Here is a 24128-nt window from a genome sequence, read left to right as displayed (position 1 = left end):
ATCGCCACTTCTACATTCAAAACGGAGCCTTGTGGTGACACAAGCGCATTCTGTCTCTTAAAGGGATTGTTGTCTGGCCCTGATTGGATAGCAGATTCCCCAACCTACTCAGCATTGATTGGCTGGGTGCTGTCAGTGCGCCACGAAACGTGCTTGCGCTGGGTTTTTAATTTCATCAGAATCACACTTTTGGAGAAGCCAATCCCTGAGGGGCAGATGTGATTGGCTTTAACCACTGTGTTTGCAATTGTACTCATTTCATCAGAATAGAGCCGATAGTATCTGCAGTTTGCTCTAAAACGAAAGCTGTCTTGACATAATTTCATTTTATTTTGATGGATACCTGCTGCTGTTGCTGTGTCAATTTTTGAGTAAGCTGTCAGTTTTTGTACAGTATTTTACATTCATGAAAGGATGCAGCACTGAAAGAATGAATGCATCTGTCAATTTTCAGAACAAGTACAGAAAAGACTAGCCATGACAGTGCCAGTCAGCTACCGCATAGCTTTAAAGGAATAGATCAGTATTCTGAAAACAATAATAATTACAAAGCCTTGCAATATGCTTTTGCTGTACATGCTGTAGAAAAATGTCCTGCTAAACCTCTGCATTATCTTTGTATGCCTGAAAAGATACCAAGATATTAAGTAAGTAAGGGGTCAAGGTGGGGTACACATCTAAATTTAACTCAATATTCGGTTAAGGGAGTAGTGTATATCTTTAGTATGCCCATGCAAGAATAAAAAAGAAGTGTTGCAGAAAATGTTACTGGATTTATACAGTATTGTTTATAGCGCAGAAGTTTGGAGCCATTGCTTTAGATCACTTTCCAACATGTCTCTCCCCTATGTAATTGTGAATCATGTCTTTTTAATGTGAGAAATGCTAACAGAAATTTATTTTAAAAGTGTAAAGTCAATAACAGTAACTCTTACTGATTTTGCAGTTAATGTTGAAAAATGCAGCCGCCTCCTGTAGTGGTGTTGAGGTTTGGAGAATTCAAAGTCATTAAAAAAAAAAGTACAAAATATACTTATCATTTAAAAACATTTTAAAATGTTTTAGTATTATACTCATCTGAGCAAGTTCTTAACAATAGCAATAGTTTAGTTGTATTTATTTATTTATTTATTTATTTATTAGTTTAATTCAAAAGTTTAATAGAATGATAGTTTTGTGTTAGTTAATGCCAGTTGTATGCCATCTTTCTACAACCTCATTTTTTTTTTCCAAGAATGACTTATTACTTTGTATCAGGGCTAATTGGTCAAATCATTTAACATAAGGCACAGATTGCAGGGCATATTGTAGAGGGCATTTATGTACACTTAAAAAAATGAATGTCCCATTGCTACACGTGGCATTTTATGAATTATTTAACAGACTTGCAAGGGTATGCAAATATACTGTCCAGATAAGTGGTTAACAAGCTCAGTAATTAATCAGTGTTGTCTTCCAGATCATGCTCTTATTGATACCAACTTAGCAAAGTGTGTGAAGCTAAAAAAATAAAATAAAAAAAGCATTTCATGTCTGCAGGTGGACCTTTATACCAAATATCGTAGTAACAAAATTCAAACAATAATATAAAATATACATTACGGTATTGAACATGAATTTGTTGGTTATGCATTTTGTCTGACACTCAACATTAAATCAGCCCTAGGCATTCTACAAAATATTACAATAAGGTTTAATATCTATCAAGGATCTAATCTAATCATCTAATTTGATCAAACCACGTCAAAACATCAAACATCTAATAAGAGTAATCGGTCACACTTTATTTTAAGGGCTGGTTCTTTTTTTTTTTTTGGTTAATTAACTGTTAACAAACATTGTTAATTTTTAGCTAAAGGTTAGGGTTAATAAAAACCTGATTTAATTTGCTAAACATTACTACAGTAACAATTTGAACCGATTTCAAGCATATGATTGACTGGGTGTTGATCATCCATAGAGCTCTGGTGTTTGCAGTTTTAGCTGGCCTGTTATATATTATTAACTAACAGTTAACAGAAAATAAATAATGTTAACAGTTAGTTAATAATAGATAATAAACAGTTAATAAACAAAAAAAAGTCCCTTAAAACAATGCGTGACCGAATAATCAATTGATCAATTGAAGAGATTTCAAAAACACACATGACATACAACAGCTACCACAGAAACATAATAAAAACAGTAACATTATTTTAACCCATTTTTTGTATAAGTTTAACGTGTAAATAAGAAATGTACATCAGTAAAATAAATACTTAGATTTTAAAATGGTTTGATAGTGTAAATAAGATATTCACATCAGCATCTCAATAAAACTTAACTGTTGTATCCCTAAGTAATAGCATAGTAAATAAAGAATGGTAAAAGAACTGTATGGTGCAGTATTTAAATATATATATATATATATATATATATATATATATATATATATATATATATATATATATTGCATTTATGTGTGGTAAACTATTTTAAATACATAGGATGTTTGTTTTTTATTCATTATTATTTGAATATGTCTGTATCCTCTGAAGCAAAGAAACCTGTAATTCCATATTGAAATATTCTTCTCTTTGTCTTGTCTGAAATCAGGTAAATCGCAGTTATCTTTGTTACTCGTGTCACCTATATTTTTCATTGTGTTATCACAGCTGGGCAGCTGGCTGGTAACTCCTCAGTGGAGATGTATCGACAAGTGCTTTTGTCAGGCTGTCGCTGTGTGGAGCTGGACTGCTGGAAAGGACGGACTGCGGAAGAGGAGCCAATAATTACTCATGGATTCACCATGACAACCGACATATCTTTTAAGGTAAATGTGCAAACAACAGATCAAGCATCTGGGATTAGAGCTGGTAATATACAATCAGAAAGCACAGTCCTGGTTGTTCAGGAAAGAAAGAGGGAAATGGTGCTTTTCCCTTATCCTATCTACAATTGTGTTTTCAAACTAGATAGATCCACTGAGATGTAACATCCAATTGACAGGAATGACCATCTAGAGTACTACAGAACGGATTTCCTGTGAACGTTTCCTTTTACACATGTGCCAAAGCATCAACTCATTTCTTTCTCACGCAATGTAGTAGAATTATTTGTGAATAACATCATACAATTCTGAACCATTCCAAATATTTTGATTGAAGCACATTTATGGTAACACAATTATTTCCAACAGTAAGTTTGTAATGCATCGTGCAATGATTGTATGCGGTTTGTTCTCAATATAAAACAATTAAAAACAGACCAGAAATGGTCTCTTTAGGAGTTAAATGTTTCTTGATGAAAGAAGAATTGCAATTACTTATAAAACCTGACTGAGATGGATCTCATGGGGTGCTGCTTCTCTGTTTTTTACAGCTGAGGTACAAGTTAAGAAACACACCCAAGTGAGCATCATTTGTAGTTTATTTGAATGTGAAGAACAAATTACACACAGTGGTCAAATACAGTACAGATCATGTAACTTGATTGGTCAATTTGAGGTCTCTAAGCTCTGGTAAGGGTTGTTCAAACTATGGTTAATCTCTGTTCCAAATCAATCCACCCGATAATACTTAAATACAGTCTTCATTTATGTATTTTACCTGCATGATGAAAGAAAATCTCCATTTTAGTACACGTCCTCTCAATGTTGTGTAGACTAAGGCCCGGACCAAATCAAAACTTTGACAACCCACTAATCGCACTTAACAAAACTGTATTTAATAGCGTTTTCATTTTTTTGTAAGTGTCTTATTTCTTCTACTCAAAAAGAAATCGATATTAAATACAGTTTTGTTAAGTGCGATTAGCGGGTTGTCAAAGTTTTGATTTGGTCCCAGCCTAAGTCTGCTTCCTCACTGTCCTATACGTTCAATCTATCTATTTAAATACAGTATAGCAAATAAAGTAGAAAAAATAATTGATCGAGAATGACTTTGCTGTCAGCGGCAATACAGTAACCACAACAGCAATAGCAATAAGTCTCGTTGTAGAACTGGATGCGGACTGATTTACTTTACTGATTTACTTTATTTAGCATATCATGAGAACACAGGCACGGTGCACTGTTTTCTCTAACAAAGCTTTGAATCAATTTTCTGAACACACTGTGAATAAATTTGCTAATACATTTTAGGACCTTGACCTGCGATGGACTGGCGTCCCGTCCAGAGTGTAGTCTCGCCTTGCGCCCTGTGTATGCCGGGTTAGGCTCCGGCTCACCGCGACCCTCTAAAGGAGTAAGCGGTTAATGATAATGGACGGATGGATGGATTTTAGGACCTAATGGTAATTTAAATACTGAAACTTACACAAATACACAAACATGCACTCAAATCCTAATTAAAGAAAAAAAAGTTAACTGTGCTTTTATTATTTTACAATTTTTTAAGAGGTAGTTAAAAACAAACATTTCACAAACCATGTTCACTTTTGTGTACGATGTACCTGAACTGAAGAAGAGCTCCATGTAAGTAGAAGATTTTATTTTAGTACTGAGTTATTATTTAGGCTATGGGAAATACCCATGTCGCGATATCGTCCACCATTGTGATACTGAAGCCCGAAGGCTACTAGACTACATGTAGAATTGTATGCAACCCGCATTACTATAATATCGAGGAGAACATTTGTATTCATTAGCAACAAAAACCAGTGCTGGATAAAATCATGAAAACAACAAACAGAAAAACTTTAAATGTTATGTGTTTAAAACACAGCCATTTTCTAATAGCAATAGAACCCTCATAAGAGGGCTTTACCGTCTTGTAAGGCTTTGTTATGTTCAATGCCCTCGCCTTTGGCTCAGGGCATTTAACAACATAAAGCAGGAGTTACCAGATGGTAAAGCCCTCTTCTTCAGGTGCTATTGCTTAATTGTTATTGGGGAAGAGAATCTACTGGCACAATTTCTCAATTTTCAAACAGTAAAACACAATTGACCCATCTCTTGATGCCTGATATAACAGCAATACAGGTGTCCTCAGATCACACAAAAAGCTGAGAGCACATCTCTCACAGTCACGTTGCTCAAAGTCTACGATTCAAGACCAAGAGCTGACAGCAACAGACTGTCAGGCAGAAACAGGAAGCTATTAGAGGGAAGGTCATACTCTTCAGCTGTTTCTAGATGGGGACAAGCAATCTAAATTCTGCAGCAGTTATATTGTTTATGGTTTAAAGGGCCTTTGTGTTAATGTGGTTGATCCTGCGATTGTTTTCTGATGATTTATATTTTTCTTTATTTGGTGTATTGTTCACTGTTTTTGGGTGATGTTACAAATGGTTTATTTATGTAAAAGGAGTGCTTGCATCTGAGTGGACTTGTGGATATTAAGGGATTGCTAACCAAGGCTTTAGCATTAGCTCAAGCAAACACTATCACCAGCCCTTTTGTCCTGTGTTGGAGATCTTTAGGTTCTTAAGAAAATGTATTCATGCTAACCCCACCCATTATGTTGCAAGTCTTACAATTCACAACCACTTCTATTTTTCCACATATCCATTTTACTTCATGCTTAAAAACAATTATATCATAGGTGACATTCCCCTTACCGAAGATGTAACCTACAGCACTGGCAGTGATAAGTACCAGGAAGCTTATGTGGCCTATAATCATCATAATACAGCGAACATGTATCCACTGTAAATTATTTTAAATAACTACTTATGTATTTTGTTTTTTTTTAGGAAGTAATTGAGGCTATTTCTGAGTGTGCGTTCAAGACTTCTCCATATCCAGTTATCCTGTCTTTTGAAAACCATGTGGATTCGTAAGTACAGCATCTGCTATATTTTTTTTCTTTGTTGGTTTCCTCTTACAAGGCTCTTCTCCATGTTTGCAGTGCTAAGATATTCTTCTACAGAATTTTTTTGTTCTGGTAATTGAAGTAGCTCAAAATGGCAACCAATTAAGGACCTTTTATTGCTGTAAATTCAAATCTGAATAGTTAATACATCTAACAAAAAAAAAAACTAATAATAAAATATATCATTTAAGTGTTGTGGAAGATTATATTACAAAGTGTAATATATTTAGATTTCCAAACCAGGTAGAATTTTTAATGGATGAATTCCATGCAATAAAAGCAATTACTTTATGAACTGATTCCATTCATTTGTAGAGTGTGATGTTGCTAGGTGTCCCTAATGATAATGACTAATTCTATAGATTTGTCATTTATAGTGCCTGACAGAATCCATTGATGACAGAGTTAAACATAGGCCAACACATATATTTCACTGTAATTGTGTTCAATCCATGTCAGCACTATAATATCTTCTTAAGGTACTTTCATGTTAAAACTATGTTTGCCATCCTGTCTTTTCATCACATATGCTAGACCCAAGCAACAAGCCAAGATGGCAGAGTACTGCAGAGGAATATTTGGGGATGCATTGCTTACAGATCCATTAGAAAAATTTCCTGTGAGTAAACCAAAATTATGTTATTTTGAAACTCTTACTATTGCCACTATGTTACAGTTTATTGTCATTTATCAGTACTTTTTAGAGACCCATTAATCAGTTACAGGAGTTGAGCAGCTCTTAGCAAGATTACTGTTCTAGGGTTTCCTCTAATTTATGCCATTAGTGAAAAAACCTTGTGACCCCTAAGTCTTGCTTTTTTAGCAGCTTATGGGAGACCATGTGGCAGCTACTGGGTATTAAAATCAATGTATACATTTATTTTTTAAAGTACTTTCCTCTGATAGTAAATGAAATATAAAGATGCAGGATAACAAAATAAAGTATGATAAGAGCTTCTTTAAAACAAGAAACCATTTTATATTAGAACGTACAGTTTGGGACAGAAATGACATTGACTGTAAAGAGATGATCTCCATTTATGTACTGTAATATTAACAGGCTCACTTTAAATGTTCAGTCTACCTGCTACCCTGATTACATCAGCAGTGTTTTAGTCAGTTTAAAGATGTATAACAGAAGCTGATAGATTTTTGTCTGGTTTTAATGTGTAAGTGTATTTAGCCGTGGGTGGCAATAAAAATAATTGACTTCTGTGTGATTCAGTGATCTGACTAATTAAAAGTAAAGCAATATCATACAGTACCACTGAGCTGCATAGTATGCTTAAATGTACATTTTGAACTAACTGTTTCACCTTTGACCTGTAGCATTAGACATATTTGCAAAATCTGATTATAATGAGACAACAGGTGATTAACTTTTGTTTAAAAACTCTACAGCTTGCAGAGGAAAATACAATTCAAAATGTAGGATATATTAGCATTTCTGTTTAATGAACTGCTGAAATACTGAAAAGCTAGCCCTCCATATCAGAGATGCCCTAAATACCAGAATAATGTGCAAAAGCTCCAAGTAGAAAAAAACAAACAAATAATAATTAAAACAAAAAAACATGTAAACCCATTTTAGCTTTTTGTTTTGTAATTGTTGGTGTCAATACTATGAATAAAGGACTGTCCACCACAAATCTGAAAACATCTTATTCAAAACTTATGTATAAAGCAATTTAAATTCCTGCTGTTTTTCTTTGTTTTTGTGCCCTAGCTTGAAGCCGGCATTCCCTTACCAAGCCCCCATGAACTGATTGGTAAAATTCTTATCAAAAACAAAAAAAAATCACATAAGTCCTCTGATGGGAGTACTAAAAAGAAACTCTCAGAACAAGCCTCAAACACTTGCAGTGACACATCGAGTGTATGCGAGCCATCATCTCCGAGTGCAGGTGAGAAGTGCTGTGTCTATAGAGGGGGAGGAGCGTGAAGCAGCTAACCAGTATACTGTAATTATAAAATGTCAGGTGGCAGTGGTGATGTTTCTTCTACAAACACATGTATGAGGTAATAACCAGGTGTTAAAAAAAAACCATTATATTACCGTTTTAGCATGCCTTTTCATCATCCTATAAGTATTTATTTTTTCTAGACTTTAAATGACCAGAATCCCATGTATCCATTTGTCCAGCTGTAGATCACACTATAGATTCACTTACTGTGCTGCACCACTTCAAGGCCTCATGTTCAGATGGAGTCCTAATACTTGTTGCACAATGATCATTAATAAACTAATAATAATAATAGTGAATAGGGAATATACAGTGTGTCTGTCAGTCAGAGGTTAAATGACTTTCATCAGAGTGGAAATAAAATGAGGAAAACACAGCAATCTGCACAGGTTGCTACCTGGAAGAGTCAAACGATGTCAAGGAGAATAGAAAAAAAATGGGTTAAATGTTGCAGGGCTTTTTACATCATTCTGAGCATGAATGTCAAGTAAACAATGCAACTGTACATACTTCTGTAGCCAAAAGGTTGAAAGGTTAGCCTATTAGTTGCATATTATTATTTTCTTTGATTAACCCTTCATCAGCTCCAATATTGAGCTCACACGGTAGAAGGAAAGGGGTCCAAATGCATACAACATACAAAAACGCACTTAACTTATAAATGATTCAAAACTGGTTTATATTATTATTTAAACAGTTCTGTATTTAATGAATATTGTTTTGAACTGCTCATCATTTTTTAAACGTTTTATTTATTTATAAACTGTGCTATCAACTGTAAATGCCTTAAAAATACCACAAACACAAATATAAACTACAAATTATTAATATTATATTGCATTTAAAAATTCACATAAAAAAGCATCTTCAGTCTTTTAGTCCAAAAAACCCCCAACTGTGAACAAAGTGAACTTGCATACATAACAAAATAAGAAAACAAAGATAGCCTTGAAAAAAAAAAAAAAGCCAATCCAAATAGCGCCATTATCAAAGTGTCAAAGTCCTGGAGACGTGGACACATTTACTCTGAATTGCCTGTTGTCTCTCTCAGTCAATGATTCTTCAAGTCAACAGGGGCTTCACATTAGTGGTAGCGCAGTCTGAAAAGGATGTTCTTGCTATCAAAATGTAAGTAGCTGATTAAAGTGTAATCACACATAAGGATATACCGAGATATTCAAAGAGTTATGAGAGAGTTATGAGATGGGGGGCATTTCCACCCATTTCCCGCTGATGAAGGGGTAGCAGCACTGTTATTTAAGAAGCTAAGATTCATCCTCCACTCCACTTTTTATTTCCTGTGAAATGGCCACACTTATTTTAGCTGACTATCAAGCTGAACAAGGATGTATAAATAAAAACATAATTGCGTGCTGTGTGACTTATCATTGATCTAAAATTCTCTTTTTTTATACTTTAGTGCCCCCTGTTGGTCCATTTATATTTGAATAATAAACAAATGAGATTTTACAGACTACTCCCACGTTAATCATTTTATAATACAGTCACACCATTATAAAAATGTACTGCAGTGGTTAAAGCAGGAGTAAAATATAGTCAAAGCATAGTGAAAATCATGTTACAGCACAGACAATCATGATACATTCCAGATATAGCAAGTATAGTCAAAAGCTTTGTTTTTTGGTATAGCAAAATAACTGCATAGAAAAAATAGCAAGAAACTTCAAAGCTACCATGCACATTGTTTCTCTTACAGGTTCAACTAACCCTGAAACTCCTGATCTACAGCAGTCGGTACAAGACGGAAATGATCCCAAACTTCAGGGGAGGAAATCTATAGGTTTGTTGAACATCTGGATTGTGCACATATATCTCAGCTACTTCACAGAATGGGACATAATGTGGACACACATATTATCACATTTCTGTTAATAAAAATCTTAGATAATTATTTTTTGTTACACAAAATCAAAATGAATACATTTAAGGTTTTTTTTTTTTGTCAAATTCATTATGGAAATATTGTTCATGCTTTTTGGTAAGTTGCTATGGGAACAATTTTCTGATATTAAGGCATATAACACACTACAATATTGGGAAATATTTGGGAAGCTCCCAGTTTACACCGATGAAAGAAATTGCCCTAACGAGGACACAATTACCTTACCATTGGCCTCCACCTGTGAACCATTAAAGTTGCTGTCACATTTTCTGGATAAAAACCCCACTGTTGAAGGATCATTGGTCAGGCTGTGAATCTGAAGGAAAATGAAGACCAAAGAGCATTCTACAGAAGTTAGAGATGAAGTAATACAAATGCATAGATTAGGGAAAGGGTACAAAATAATATCCAAGTGTTTGGATATCCCAGTGAGCACAGTTGGATCAATAATCAGGAAGTGGAAGCTGCATCACACCACCCAGGCACTGCCAAGAAAAGGCCATCCCTCAAAACTCACCGCTCAAACAAGAAGGAGACTTGTGAGAGAAGCCACAGAGAGGCCAACAATCACTTTGAAGGAGCTACAGAGTTCAGTGGCTGGGAGTGGAGTAATGGTGCACTTGTCAACCATATCAAGAGCTCTGCATAACACTGGCCTGTATGGGAGGGTGGCAAGAAAGAAGACGTTACTCAAAAAGTACCACCTGAAAGCACGTCTGGAGTTTGCCAGAAAGCATGAGAGTGACCCAGCTGTGATGTGGGAAAAGGTTTTGTGGTCAGATGAGACCAAGATAGAGCTTTTTGGTCAAAACTCAAAGCGCTATGTGTGGCGCAAACCTAACACTGCCCATGCCTCAAGACACACCATCCCTACAGTGAAGTATGGTGGTGGCAGCATCATGCTGTGGGGATGCTTCTCATCAGCAGGGACTGGGCATCTTGTTAAAATTGAAGGAAGAATGGATGGTGCAAAATACAGGGAAATACTGGAAGAGAACCTGCTTCAGTCCGCTAAAAAACTGAAGCTTGGGAAGAAATTCACCTTTCAGCAGGACAATGATCCCAAGCACAAGGCCAAAGCAACATTGGAGTTGCTCAAGAACAAAAAGGTGAATGTCCTACAGTGGCCCAGTCAAAGTCCTGATCTCAATCCCATTGAGAATCTGTGGCACTATTTGAAAATTGCGGTCCACAAGCGTCGTCCAACCAACCTGAACAACCTGGAGCAAATCTGCCAAGAAGAATGGGCCAAAATCACTCCGACGCTGTGTGCAAAGCTGGTACATACTTACCCCAAAAGACCTAAAACTGTTATTGCAGCGAAAGGTGGCTCTACCAAATATTAATGTGAGGGGGTTGAATACTTATGCAAGCAATATATTTCAGTTTTTTATTTTTCTTAAAAATATTTCCCAACATAAAACCAATGTCACCTTACAATAATTGATTTTGAGTTTCAGTGTTTTAAAATAAAATATCAAACAGAACGAAATTTCAATGTACCATTTGTAATTCAGTAATATGAGAGAATTGGTCAGGGGTCTGAATACTTTTGCAAGGCACTGTATATATATATATATATATATATATATATATATATATATATATATATATATATATATATATATATATATATATATATATATATTGTAATACTGGGACCCTTTTCCAACAAACATACTATAACAGCATAAGCATCTCTAGTTAAAACAAAATAATACTTAAACATAGGGAAAAATAAAGAGACCATCAATTTCTGCATGCAGCATCAATAAGTTCACTGTAATATGAAGTAAAAACAAATGTGTCTGCTAAAAGATGTGCAATTCTTAATTCCAAACCAATTCATTTTTCAAAGAATAGCTATATTTACTATAAGTATTATAAGAGAATATTAAAATACTTTCAAACAGTGGGATTAGATGCTGTCATCTGAGAAACCACAAGCAAAGGCTTTTTTGATTGAGTTGCATGGGGAGTTTAGCTTACTGTTGATTTTCAGTGGTTTTTGAGAATGTACTTTTGACCAATCTAGCAATGCACTCATTCAGCTTCGTGCCCTTTCCCTGGTTGGAATTTGTTAAATTTTTTAATTTTTTTTTTACAGTTTTTCATTTTTTTACACATTTCATGTTGTATCATACGTATTTGCTAACACGAGATTTGAAACACTATTACAGAAGATCAGGAAGTGCACTTTCGTGAGGTGGTAATTCTTCAATTTGTCCCCGGAATTTGACGTATTTTGACAAATAGTACAAGCTATATAACGTCCCACTCATTGTAAGCATATTCACTGTGTGTTGCCTGAAGCCCTCCTTGATTAGGAACTGGATATTCTCCAGTAATTTAGTACTTGAAAAAGATTCTGTTGTAACAGTCATTTCGCCAAAACCCTGACATTTTTTAGTTATTTGGTTAAATGCCTCGCTTTACTGAATGACTGTCACATATAAAGTATATACACAATTCGAAATCACATATAAGAAATCAAGCAACCAATAGCAATGATTTGGCTATTGTGTGTAAATGTCACCTTGTGCATAGAACATATGAGAATTCTAGTAAAAAAAACAAAATAATGTTTTGTAGTCGTTCCTGAGTGTTAACATGTTGTTAATAAGTTGTGTGTAGGTTTACAAAAGAAACGTCTCACTGAAACTGCCCGAAATGATCTCTTAATAATACGAGACACTATACACACAGCTTATAAACATGTAATATTTTTAAAAACTCCAAAACAACACAGTTAATTTTTAGAAACAAATGCATGCTGGAGGATGATTTGATTTCTTTGGCTAGAAGGATAGCTTTGTCTTTAAATTCACAATTCATCCTAGCAATATTTTGTTTCGTTCAGATGAAACCTCATCAAACATAAAACAATCTGTTATTTTGTACTATCTTTTTTGTTGCCAGCATCGACAGACAGCCTGTGCTGGGTGAAAAAATGTTTAATTTCATGGTCAAAAATAATGACTCAATTGAAGTGACAAGAAACATAAATAAGGGTGGGGAAAGTGAGAATAAAATGAATTACATCTGCAGCACATTTTTAAATAGTAATGTCTGGTCTCTAAATTAAAATAAAAACAGAATTAAATTAAAGTAAAAATTACTCTTAATATAACTGCTCAATAAACATACCCATTAAAGAATCATTTATTCAGTTTATCTAACTACAAGCTTTGCACAACTCATTAGAACATTTTTTTCACAACTTTTATAATGACCCTCTTGCATTCACACTGCAAATATGTGAAACAAACAAACACAGTACACAAATTATAAAATCATATCAAATCTTACACATCAAAACTGGTGTAAGTCCTTGTGCGGATTTTATGAAGGTTATACGGTACACCATTAAAAGGTTAAAAAAAACAAAACATAATGTTGCTGCATTTTTATTTGATTGTCCAGCTTCTGATCAGTTTAGCAATTAACCCCTCTGAACTGTGAACAAAGTTGAAAGAGAAATTCAATTCACCCTTTGCATCATAAGGTCATTAGGACAGAATTAAGCACTGTCCTTTTGTCATCGCAGTATACACTAGGAAGACTTCACAGAAACATACATGTAAGTGCGACATGCAGACTGGCGTTAGGACAGCCTCTATACCCGCACATTATGATACACTCAAAAAAAGTGTTCAGAAATGTTCATCATAAATGGACAAGCGATTCTATAGATACAGCATATGCAACATTTGTAGGTGTGACATCCCCAGCAGGGGAAAGAAGCACACAAATTGACATACCTAGAATGTGTGAATAGTTGTGGGGCTTTACCACAAAAGACTACAAAATATTTTTTTAATGAAATACAGTAATTGTTTTGGATTTGTATTTTGTCTGTTTTTAACAATACATATGTGAATTCCAGGGGAGCTAGAAGCAGAAAGTGAAGAGGATGATGATGACGATGATGACTGTAAGAAATCCTCCATGGATGAAGTAGGTGGCTGTAAAAGTTATATGTTTTTATTGTAAGCAAGCCATAGCATACATATGTTATTCTTTATTTGTGTTTCAATAAAACATATTATTATTTTGCACTTGAATAAATTAGTGCTCCTACTGTTTTTCCTTCTTATTCCAACGTATTTGCCTGCTGTCTGGTGGAAGTTTGTGGAACTACATGTAGGAGCAGTAAAACAAGGTTGAAGGAGTGTTAACCATTAAAATGAATGATATTTTGCATATTAGCTTTCTTAATATTAGTACTGATCCGCCCTTTTCATTGTGCTGAGAATCCTTTGATTTGACACTTTTTAAGTTTGTTCAGGATTGCAGATATTTCAGATGCTACATGATAGACTATTATTATTTATTTCTTAGCAGACACCCTTATCCAGGGCGACTTACAATTGTTACAAGATATCACATTATACATTATTTCACATACAATTACCCATTTATACAGTTGGGTTTTTACTGGAGCAATCTAGGTAAAGTACCTTGCTCAAGGGTACAACAGCAGTGTCCCCTCACCAGGGATTGAACCCACAACCCTCCGGGCAAGAGTCCAGAGCCCTAACCACTACTCCACACTGCTGCCCTGTGATAACATGCTTGGTCTGATTACAGTTAGACCATTTTGATTTTTAACTGCAACACATGAAGCGTAGGTCCCAGGAAACAGCAGCAACTAACCTAGTGCTGTCTTTGAAATATCTGCATTTCCTGAATTGCAATTTAAAGTACAAGCAATCTTCAACAGAAGAAAAGGGGAGGGGGGGGGGGGGGGGGCAGTGACATTTTTCTATCGAAATAAAAGGTAATAAAATGTATTTTAAAACCTTGGTTAGCACTACTTTGGTGGTTAGCTTATTTCTTCTACAGCAAAAGTTAATGGTTGATGGTTGATGTTTTTGCTTTATGTTTTAGGGGACAGCTGGGAGTGAAGCCTTTGCCACTGAAGAAATGTCAAATCTTGTTAACTACATTCAGCCAGTAAAGTTTGAGTGCTTTGAGACAGCCAAAAGTAAGCTTATTTACACAAATGTATCCTGTACGATAAATGATGCGCACAAATGCAATGGAAATACTTTTCGAACACATTTTTGGAGCTAGCGCATACTTGTTTTCAGTCATTTAAGTCATACGTGGTCAACGCAGGACATCTCTATCCGGACTGGGGCACTTAATTAAAACTTAATTACACATATTATATGTCAATAAAATCTACAGCTATGGCCAAAAGTTTTGTATCACCTAGAATTTTAGGATCGAGACATAATTTAAAAAAAAAATAAACTACATCTAGATCTTTTATTTAACATCATTTAATCATATGTATATGGGCAACTACAAAGCGGTATATAATTCAATATGTTAATATATATATATATATCAACATTTCTCCAATTTCAGTTAATTCTTGAAAATACGTTGTTCCTTCTTGGTCCATTTTCAGTGCAGCTACACGTTATATAACCAGAATTCTCAGCGAGGTTTTTTATTCACTACAGTTGATAACCATTTTTTAACTTGTAACGTCATTACATACAGCTGTTTGTTAGAATCCAGTTTGATGGAAACCTGTTTTTGTATGATAAGATTCACATATATTTTTGTGTGGAATTTTGCAAGTTCACTAGAAATGTGTTCATCTTGTTGATGGAAACATAGTTACTGGCTTAATTTTATACAACATTTTTAAATCACTATTTTTCAAAATAACTATAGAGAACCCTGTATTAGCTTGTATTTTACTCACAGAATATCATAACTAATATCTTAACATCAGTGCAATCTCACATACTAGCTAAAACATCTGTGTAGCCAACACAAATATTTTGTAGTTTTGCAAATCTGAAACAGACTGGTAAAACAGAAGATAATGCATATAACATGGTTTATCCAAAGGGGTGATTTTATGTTTTAAACAACACACAGTATTAGCCTGCAGTATAAGGCATCTGAGTCAAAACTGTTTTAACAACACTGACCCAGAGTATAAGTATTACCTATGCATTCTGCTGTTTAAAATTAATTACATGCCTTATAAAACATTGTTATTTTGTTTTGCAGAAGTTAACAGAAGTTTTGAAATGTCATCATTTGTGGAAACAAAAGGTCTAGAACAACTTACAAAATCACCTGTGGAATTTGTGGAGTATCCTTTTTTTCTAATAATCAGTTAAATTAAACAGTATTCATTTAAATTTTAAATGAAAATACATATCTTGTTTTTCTGTTGAAATTGCGCATTTTTCCAAAAATCGCGTGGTGGATGCTAATGTTTGTTAGCCCTTTTAAAGTATACTACAATATCTATTATAGTTTATCTGCAATTGTCTGGAATTCAGATAACTAAATCTCAATCTGAAGGCAAATTAAGAAATGCAAAACGTCCTCTTACAAAAATTTCTTTAACTTACAAAAAATGTGTAATGTTTATATTACCTTCATTTTTTAAAAAAATTGACACATTATTATTAACATTATTGTAGTCTTTGGCAGTAAAGAATTTGTTTTGTGACTTTCCTTAGCACATATTCTACAGGTATAATAAATTACAGCTGAGCCGCATCTATCCCAAGGGAACCAGAGTTGATTCCTCAAACTACATGCCTCAAGTTTTCTGGAATGCTGGTTGTCAGTTGGTAGCTCTTAACTTCCAGACATTAGGTAAGTTATCCACAAGAAAGAAAAGGGGTTATTTTCAAAGGAGGAGGATAGTGATATACGCTAAAGCTGCAGAAAACACGACGGGAATCTAGCCGCTAGTTTGATTCATTTGTTATTCTGACTCTTTTTTTTGGCAGAATAGATAATGATCTAAGAATCCGTGGCTGTTTTCCAAAGATCAAAGTGGTAGATCATTTAAACATCCACTAGTTTGCTTTCTGACTGCTTTAGACTGGTCTATACATATATCTGCCAGTATAAGAGTGACAGGCTACATTTCAGATCCTAGGTGCAACTACTGTGCCCCCCAAACTTTTTCAGGCACCTTATGTCCCCCTCAAAATTCAGGATATCCCATTATCATGGGAAAGCTGCTGACATGAACCTGTGTCGATTTTTTTAAATAAATAAATAAATAATAAACCGTTGTGTAGAAATGAAGCAGGCTCACACAGATTGTACAGGTTCTTGAATGCAGTGGTTTATTAAGCTGGGACTCTACACTTGACAGGTAAAGCGTGCTGTTTTACCAGCCAGTGGTACAACTACACCTGAGCAGCATAGTGCTACTCAGACTGTGGCAAATAATAAAATAAAAGAACTGTTTTGACTGTGTGCTACAGCCAGTTAAGTGCAGTCTCAGGTTCTTTTTAGTCCCGCTTTTCTTTGCTCTCCTTGGCTTTCTTCTGCTCCTCTCTGTCTCTCTGTTCTTCTTCCTCCAGTAGAAGCCTGTTGTCTCAGCAGCCCGCTACTTATCCCTGCGTCCAGGCCACGCCCCCCGGTGCACCAGCCACCAATCCCAAGCATGTACAGTTTCCCGCTCTCAATCCCTTGATGGTTGCAACATCTTGTCTCATGATTTGTGACAACAATGTTGCAACCGAGTCCCGTGGAAGCCGAGCTTCAGATTGGTGGGATTCTCCCGTCTCTGATGTCCCTGAACACCTGCTGCCATTAAACCTTTGACCCTGGGTCACAGAACACACGGTTACAGAATGACACTGTGTACATGTGTTAGAAGCTTAATTGTGTTCATTGAAATAATGCATCTTCTTTTTTATTTTTTTTTTATCCTATAAAGTTACAGATGCACATCCTTGGGAGAGCATATAGCGCCTATAAATAAATGTTTCGGTGCTCTATCACCCACAGGGTCAGAGCCTATGTGAAATGTATGTGTATACAGTCTTTCTACATATGTTATATTTTTTTTCATTTAGTGGATAAGTTAAAACATTACGTTTTGTTCTTGGTACATCAAAATAAATAATCGTTACTTGAACAAGGTATTTTTGATAGATACAGCTGCTTTAAGATTGCACTTTTAATTAAAAATATTGCACAATTAACAACCTAAATCTTTTATACGTAGATAAATATTGCTTCCTGATGGATTTGTACCCTTTAATTTGATCAAAATATTGTAAATTTATTAAATTGTTAATGTGGATAGCGATATTGCTACTGGCTGCCAATGTAATGAACGGCCATGATCATTTGTATATGCACAGACACATTTTTATTGAGAAATATCAGTACATTGGCCAGTATATTATATATGTGACCATTTACATTTACTACAAACAATCTGTTATTATTACACGGTTGCATTGTCCTGCAATTTTACAGATCTTAACAGTGTAGTTAGCCTACATACAAAAATAATAAGAAAAATAATAATACAAAAATAAAATAATAAAATATATATGTTTGCATTTGCATTTTGACTTGTTTTTTCCCCCGCTGTTTTGGGACAGGTTTTGATTGTGCATATATAACATTGCTAACACATTTGAACCGGTGTGGTGTTATTTTGCAGTACGTGTTAAAACGTGGTATGCCGTGTACTGCGCTGGCCTGGGCATGCGCAAATGGTTTTAGCTCAGAAAACACGGAAACGCCCGTATGAACAGGGTACGACATACTGAGTTTGGCCTTTAAAGTTAAGAACATAAGAAAGTTTACAAACAAAAGGAGGCCATTCAGCCCATCTTGCTCGTTTGGTTGTTAGTAGCTTATTTATCCCAGAATCTCATCAAGCAGCTTCTTGAAGGATCCCAGGGTGTCAACTTCAACAACATTACTCGGCAGTTGGTTCCAGACCCTCACAATTCTCTGTGTAAAAAATGCCTCCTATTTTCTGTTTTGAATGCCCTTTTATCTAATCTCCATTTGTGACCCCTGGTCCTTGTTTCTTTTTTCAGGTCGAAAATGTCCCCTGGGTCGACATTGTCAATACCCAGGGGACTTTTTGATTATTTTCATAATTCAGCAAATGTATGTGACTTTAACTGATGAGCAAAAATTTGGATTATCTAAAATTGCAAACATACGATGTTGTGGGTGATCTACAGTTTGTCTTGCTCGTAGTGATTTGTGCAGTTGTCAATCACAGCACTTCCGAATCAATATGCCTTAATTAGATTCTTGTATGGCTGGAGATCTCATTTTAAAAGGTGTCAATATAACTTTTTAAAATTATTATCATAAGAGATGTGTATTTTAAGTGCAATAGGCTTTAAAGATATGCGTCTATACTAAAATCACAAAGGTAACTCTAAGCAGTATTTTTGTTTGTTTGGTTTTGCAGATCGCTTCCAGCCCTGTGTTAGCTAGTTAATAAATGCCTTCCATGCCATTTTTCTTGACTGTTCTACCCGTCACCCCTGCATGTCTTGGATGGTATCAACAAAGATGTTTATTTTGATTGTTTATTTATTTTACTTATTATACTAAAAAATAACTGCATTTTACAAAAGCAATGTGCTCTGAGTGTACTGAACTAAATGCTGTTTAAACAAAAGTCAAATCCAGGGGGAACAAAACAAACTGAAGATCTGCCGAAAATATTCCTATTTTTGTACTTATTTTAAATTTTAAATAATGGTAATTACTTTTCATCTATTCGTGGCATGCTGTTTTTATTCCGATGAGGAGACTCCCTAAGCATATCTTTCACAAACAGATGTAGTGTTGCTCCCAGCAATTCTCCAAGTGGAGTTACACAGATGTTTTTGTTTGTTTTTGTTTTTTTTTTATCATAGGGTTGCAGTATAGTATACTGTAGTGCAAATATTTTAATATTCTGTATATTTTTCCTTTTTTGTTACACATTTCATGCACCAACATTAGCACTATACTCTCGAACAATTACAATAATTTGCACAACTGATACTGACTTTGTCTTTATGGTGTACATTACGAACGTGTGTAGTGGAAATATTGTACAGGTGTTTTTGTAGTGTTTTGGTATTTTGGACTGCAGTGAAGTTCAGCGGGCGGTCAACATGTTGATTAGGCTTCATAAAGGGAAGGATCCTGAAAAGGTCAAGAAGGAAGGTCATTTGATTTGGTGTCAAATTACGATGACTCGCCTTAGTCACGTTTATGGCACAATCTCATATGTGGAGAGTCAGGAAATATACCCACTAGACTTTCCTAATGAAAAATGAATGGCACTTTGTCGCACTAAATGACATTCTTATACCATTAGAGCCAGAGTCAACTGTATTTTTTGTAGATTCCACAAGCTTAAATCTGCATATTGTTTTAATTGTCTAGCAACTTATAAACACAACTAATGGTTCTGAAGTGTATATATTTAAAGCAAGCATACATCAGTAGCCTATTCAATACTTTATTGCTTCACATTGTGCTGTAGGCTATACCGTTATCAGTGTATTTATTGAAAAACGAATTGGTACATAAACTGGCACATGCATTAAGACTTGAAATACAAACGTACCACTTTTTGACAGCAAACCATTTTCTGACCTTACACGTGTCATGTTTTTGACCGCGTATCACATTCTGACGATGTACCACTTTCTGGCCCTACACTGGAACTTGCCAGATTACACTGTTTAAATGCTCATTGCTTATTAATTTAAAGCTCCTAAGAACCACAGAAAATGATGCATGAAATGTGATCTGCCAACAGGTAGAACGGAGGTCCACTTTAGAAAGTAGGAGGATATTTTTTAACAGGTTAAAAGGTGTAAAAATTCAGCAGATTTTGCCGTTTCCACCAAAAATGAAACCTCTTTCCAAAATCGGGCCCATAATCTCAAAGTATTCCAAAGGTTTCCAAGACCAGAACTAAGGTACCGGTAACCAGAAAATTGCAACCGTTTTTTTTTTTTTTTTGTTTAATTCATTTATTTCTTCATCTTCTCCTAATTGGAATTTCTGCCATGTATTTCAAAGACTTCAATCTTAATCATTTTGGTTTCAATGTTTAAAATAAAATATCAGCATTGTGTTGTCTTTCCTATGGAGTATTTTATGTATACTACTGACTCACTGACATTGACGTTTTCTGTTTGTATGGATTTGATAATAAAGTAGATTTACTTTGATGCATAATTGTTTTTTATTTTTTAAGCCGTGTAATCGCAGTGTATGAGTAGCAAGGATTTTCCTTTCAACTAAAAACAAAGACAAGGCATAATTATCTGTGACACAAGTAAGACAAATTGTCTTTCCTAAATACTCTGATGACATTGGAAGATCTCGGGGGATTAAGTGAAGAATTGCAGTACTGGTAATCTGATTTTCATACCGTAATAAAAAATCAACAACTTTTGGAACAAAGTTTTATATTACAAGAATACTAAGTGTGCTGTATAAGGCTTTATTAAACCCTCAGAATCCCTGCTGGCTAATGTAGGGACACAAAAATAGCATCCCAGTTTTATGTTATACTGCTAATACTTGATGAAGATGATAACTTATGCCTATATATCTTTCCATAGTTCCTCTTTTACAAAAAGAGTAGAATCACAGTGTCAAAAACTGGTAAAATATCAGGAAAAATTATGTAGTGTTTATTATTTCTGTAGCACACAAAAAAGAATCAATCTTGGAAGTAGATTTATAGCATAAAGCAATGCTGTTGGTTAAAAGTAGTCTAGAATGGAGGTTCTCAGACTCTTTTGTTTGGTGGACCCCTGAAAATTGAGGAAAAGGCAAATTGCAAAAAAGAAAGAGAGATTGTACTGCAGTGAATGTAAATGTAAAAATATAATGTTGTCTTATAAGGCCTGTCTCTCACCATAACAGCCGAAGACTACTTTAAATACAATGAAGTCAAATTAGTATTAGTAAAAAAAGCATATTTCTATGTACAATATTCTACTTTCTGCACATATCACAAGGTCTGTCTATCACCAAAACAGTGAAAGTAAATTATTCTCTCTATTCAATACAAATGTTGTTTGACAAGGATTTTTTAATGATATACAGTGACATCACACTGCAAGGATATTCTGTAGAATCACAATATGTTACAAATTGCAATCACATGCAATAGCATCACATCAAATTATACATCTGCAATAATATTCAATATTGTTATATTGAATATTTGTAAAGATATATACAGTACCCTAACTTATATTTTTTCTAGCTACAGTGTGTAGTCTAATCCTTCTTAAATACAATTGTGCTGCAGAATTACAGCAGTTGTTTAGTGGAAACAGCATTTTTTTTTATGCAGTACAATGCAACACTGTGCAGCATATAAAATGAATACTGCAGTACTTTTTTAAGGGAGCCTGCGGCAACCATTGGCTGTCATGTGAAAGATTTTTAACAAAGCTCTTTGGAAATACTGCCATCTACTGGTATTAAATAAATATTCAATTCACATTCAGAAATACTGTGTATTTTAAAATACCAACTCATAAACTGTATTACGTTATTTTTAAACTAATTACATCTCTCAGGGTACCATCCTGAGCCAGTTTTCTTTTTTTGTTTTTGTTTGTGTGTGTGTGTGTGTGTGTGTGTGTGTGTGTGTGTGTGTGTGTGTGTGTGTGTGTGTGTGTGTGTTCGTAGTTGTCTTGGGATTCTGTATACCTTTAGATCAGCCAGTTCTCAGTGTTTTATAAGAGCTGCGTTGAACAGTCTTTTACAAACTTGCCTCCGATTTGTGGTACATTTTCTATGCTGTTGGCAGTCTTTGCTGGCCTGATGTAATTTGTTGGTGAACTTTGCAGGAGAATGATTCATTCTAAAGGTGGGTAGAATAGAGTGTGGCAAAACCACCATGGTACCAAAACAGTAAAAACAAAAAAAATTAAGAGTACTTGACATCCTGAGGTGTTTATTTCTTAAGAGAAACTGTTGTTTTATACAACTGAATTGTCATAATCGCTATAATCATAATATGTTTCTTTACTTAAAGAAACCATTGCATTTTGACAGTGCTGTAGTAAAAGGTGTTTCTTTTATGCTTACATTTTGAGCTGTTAGAATATATCGGGAGCTGTGTTTACTGTCTTTAAAGTTTAGTCATTCAATTTTTTTCTGAGAAGATAACCATTCATTCATAAGAGCTTTTGTATTAAATTAACGTAGTTTTGTAACTTAAATTTCCTTTTCCTTATGGCTTTGTGAATGTTCCCTCTATGACTTCCAGTACCTTATACCCTGGTTTGCTATTTTGAAAAAATAAATCTATCTACCTACCTATCTATCTATATAGTAGATATAGATATACAGTATATATAGATATACTGTATAATTGATTTGCTCACACAGGCATGAATTATGTATAAAGACATGTATTTCTTAGTTTAGTTGCTCTGCCTCACTGTGATTGTTATGTGTGCTGTCTGCTTTCAGAGCCTGACTATTTTAACAATAACAGCACAGGGATTGCAGTAGTTATAAAGTTTGGAAGACTCTTAGGGATAGATGTAAGTGTAGGCGCAGTGCAAATAATTGCTGGCAAAATTCGAATTGCATTGCGGCCAGGCAATTATTTTGCACTGCACCCTATGTAAGCTTAAGAGCAATGCAAATTACTCAACACACACAAACAATGATCCGCATATTATGATAATGAGAGTCTCAATGAGCGCATTGGTCTATTAAGCGGCTGCACTTGCAGCCCAGAGGTGACGGAGTTAGGAGTACAGAGAGCAGTAGGCGCTGTAGACATTTGTGGAGCACGAAAATACAAATAATAAAAAAAATATGTCAGAGGAAGGGCAGCAAAGTCCTCTTTTTCTGAGAAGGAGCTGAGAGTCCTTATGGCTGAGGTCACTCAGCATGAAACGGAATTGTTCAGAAAAGTCTCAGCCAACAACAGTTATACGAGTATCCCTAGGAAATGATATGTATTTGCCTGTGCTTTTTAGCATGACATCCAGAAATTTGCCTAGCATTCTGGAAAAGGTGGAATGGGCTATCCCTCCAGACAGAGGCTAAGTAGTGCAGAGAACACAGCACTTTCACATGTGCAGGGATAGCGGCCCCTCGATTGACGCTAGGGTCTAGCTCATCCCTCAATTGGCCTGCAGGATGGCCTGCAGAGTGAGACGATAACGCTTTAGCACCACATCCTTCGGCATCCCAAACCAAAGTGACCCTGGGATTGAATATGCAGTGTCTTCTTCATCTTGTCCTTCTCGTCCAAACGTGCGTCAACAGCTCTTAGTTACTCACTTCTGCAATGGTTTGCACCTCGTAAGAAGAGGTGTAAAGTTTTTGGAGGGACAGCAGTTGCTCCTTACATCACATTATAACATTTGCGTCCGCTTAGTATCCAGATCCCGTCCAATTCCATGCTCTTTTCTTCATTTGAATGCTTATCAATATAATTTTAATAGATTATTGACGGCAAAGTGCAAACACCAGGTGAACACCATTCTTTACATATGCCGCATTTTTAGTGGACGCTAATATCAGACTTTTACGGCTCCTAAACACGATTTACGGTCGCATTATGGGGGTTTTGCACCCGCAAATCACTTTGAGCGTATCCTTACATCTACCCCTTAATATCAGCAAGACTAAGCTTTTGAGAATTGAAGTACTTTGGTTGAT

The 24128-nt window shown here is 35.1% G+C and overlaps 1 protein-coding gene across 3 annotated transcripts in view; it reads left to right on the top strand.

Annotated features, from left to right (window-relative positions):
• LOC117402733 (1-phosphatidylinositol 4,5-bisphosphate phosphodiesterase beta-1-like) overlaps positions 1–24128 on the top strand; it is a 310538-nt gene that overhangs the window by 202512 nt on the left and 83898 nt on the right. For all 3 annotated transcript variants that reach the window (XM_059024263.1, XM_059024264.1, XM_059024265.1), the window contains exons 11-19: positions 2655–2812; positions 5674–5756; positions 6327–6411; positions 7519–7696; positions 9474–9557; positions 13546–13616; positions 14550–14646; positions 15696–15780; positions 16171–16295. In XM_059024263.1, coding sequence (XP_058880246.1) covers positions 2655–2812; positions 5674–5756; positions 6327–6411; positions 7519–7696; positions 9474–9557; positions 13546–13616; positions 14550–14646; positions 15696–15780; positions 16171–16295 — 966 coding nt within the window. The remainder of the gene's footprint in view (positions 1–2654; positions 2813–5673; positions 5757–6326; positions 6412–7518; positions 7697–9473; positions 9558–13545; positions 13617–14549; positions 14647–15695; positions 15781–16170; positions 16296–24128) is intronic.

The sequence above is a fragment of the Acipenser ruthenus genome, chromosome 5 (genome assembly GCF_902713425.1).
Source record: "Acipenser ruthenus chromosome 5, fAciRut3.2 maternal haplotype, whole genome shotgun sequence".
Classification (NCBI taxonomy): Eukaryota; Metazoa; Chordata; class Actinopteri; order Acipenseriformes; family Acipenseridae; genus Acipenser; species Acipenser ruthenus.
Note: the sequence above shows the minus strand (reverse complement) of the source record. Positions and strands in the feature narration are given on the sequence as shown.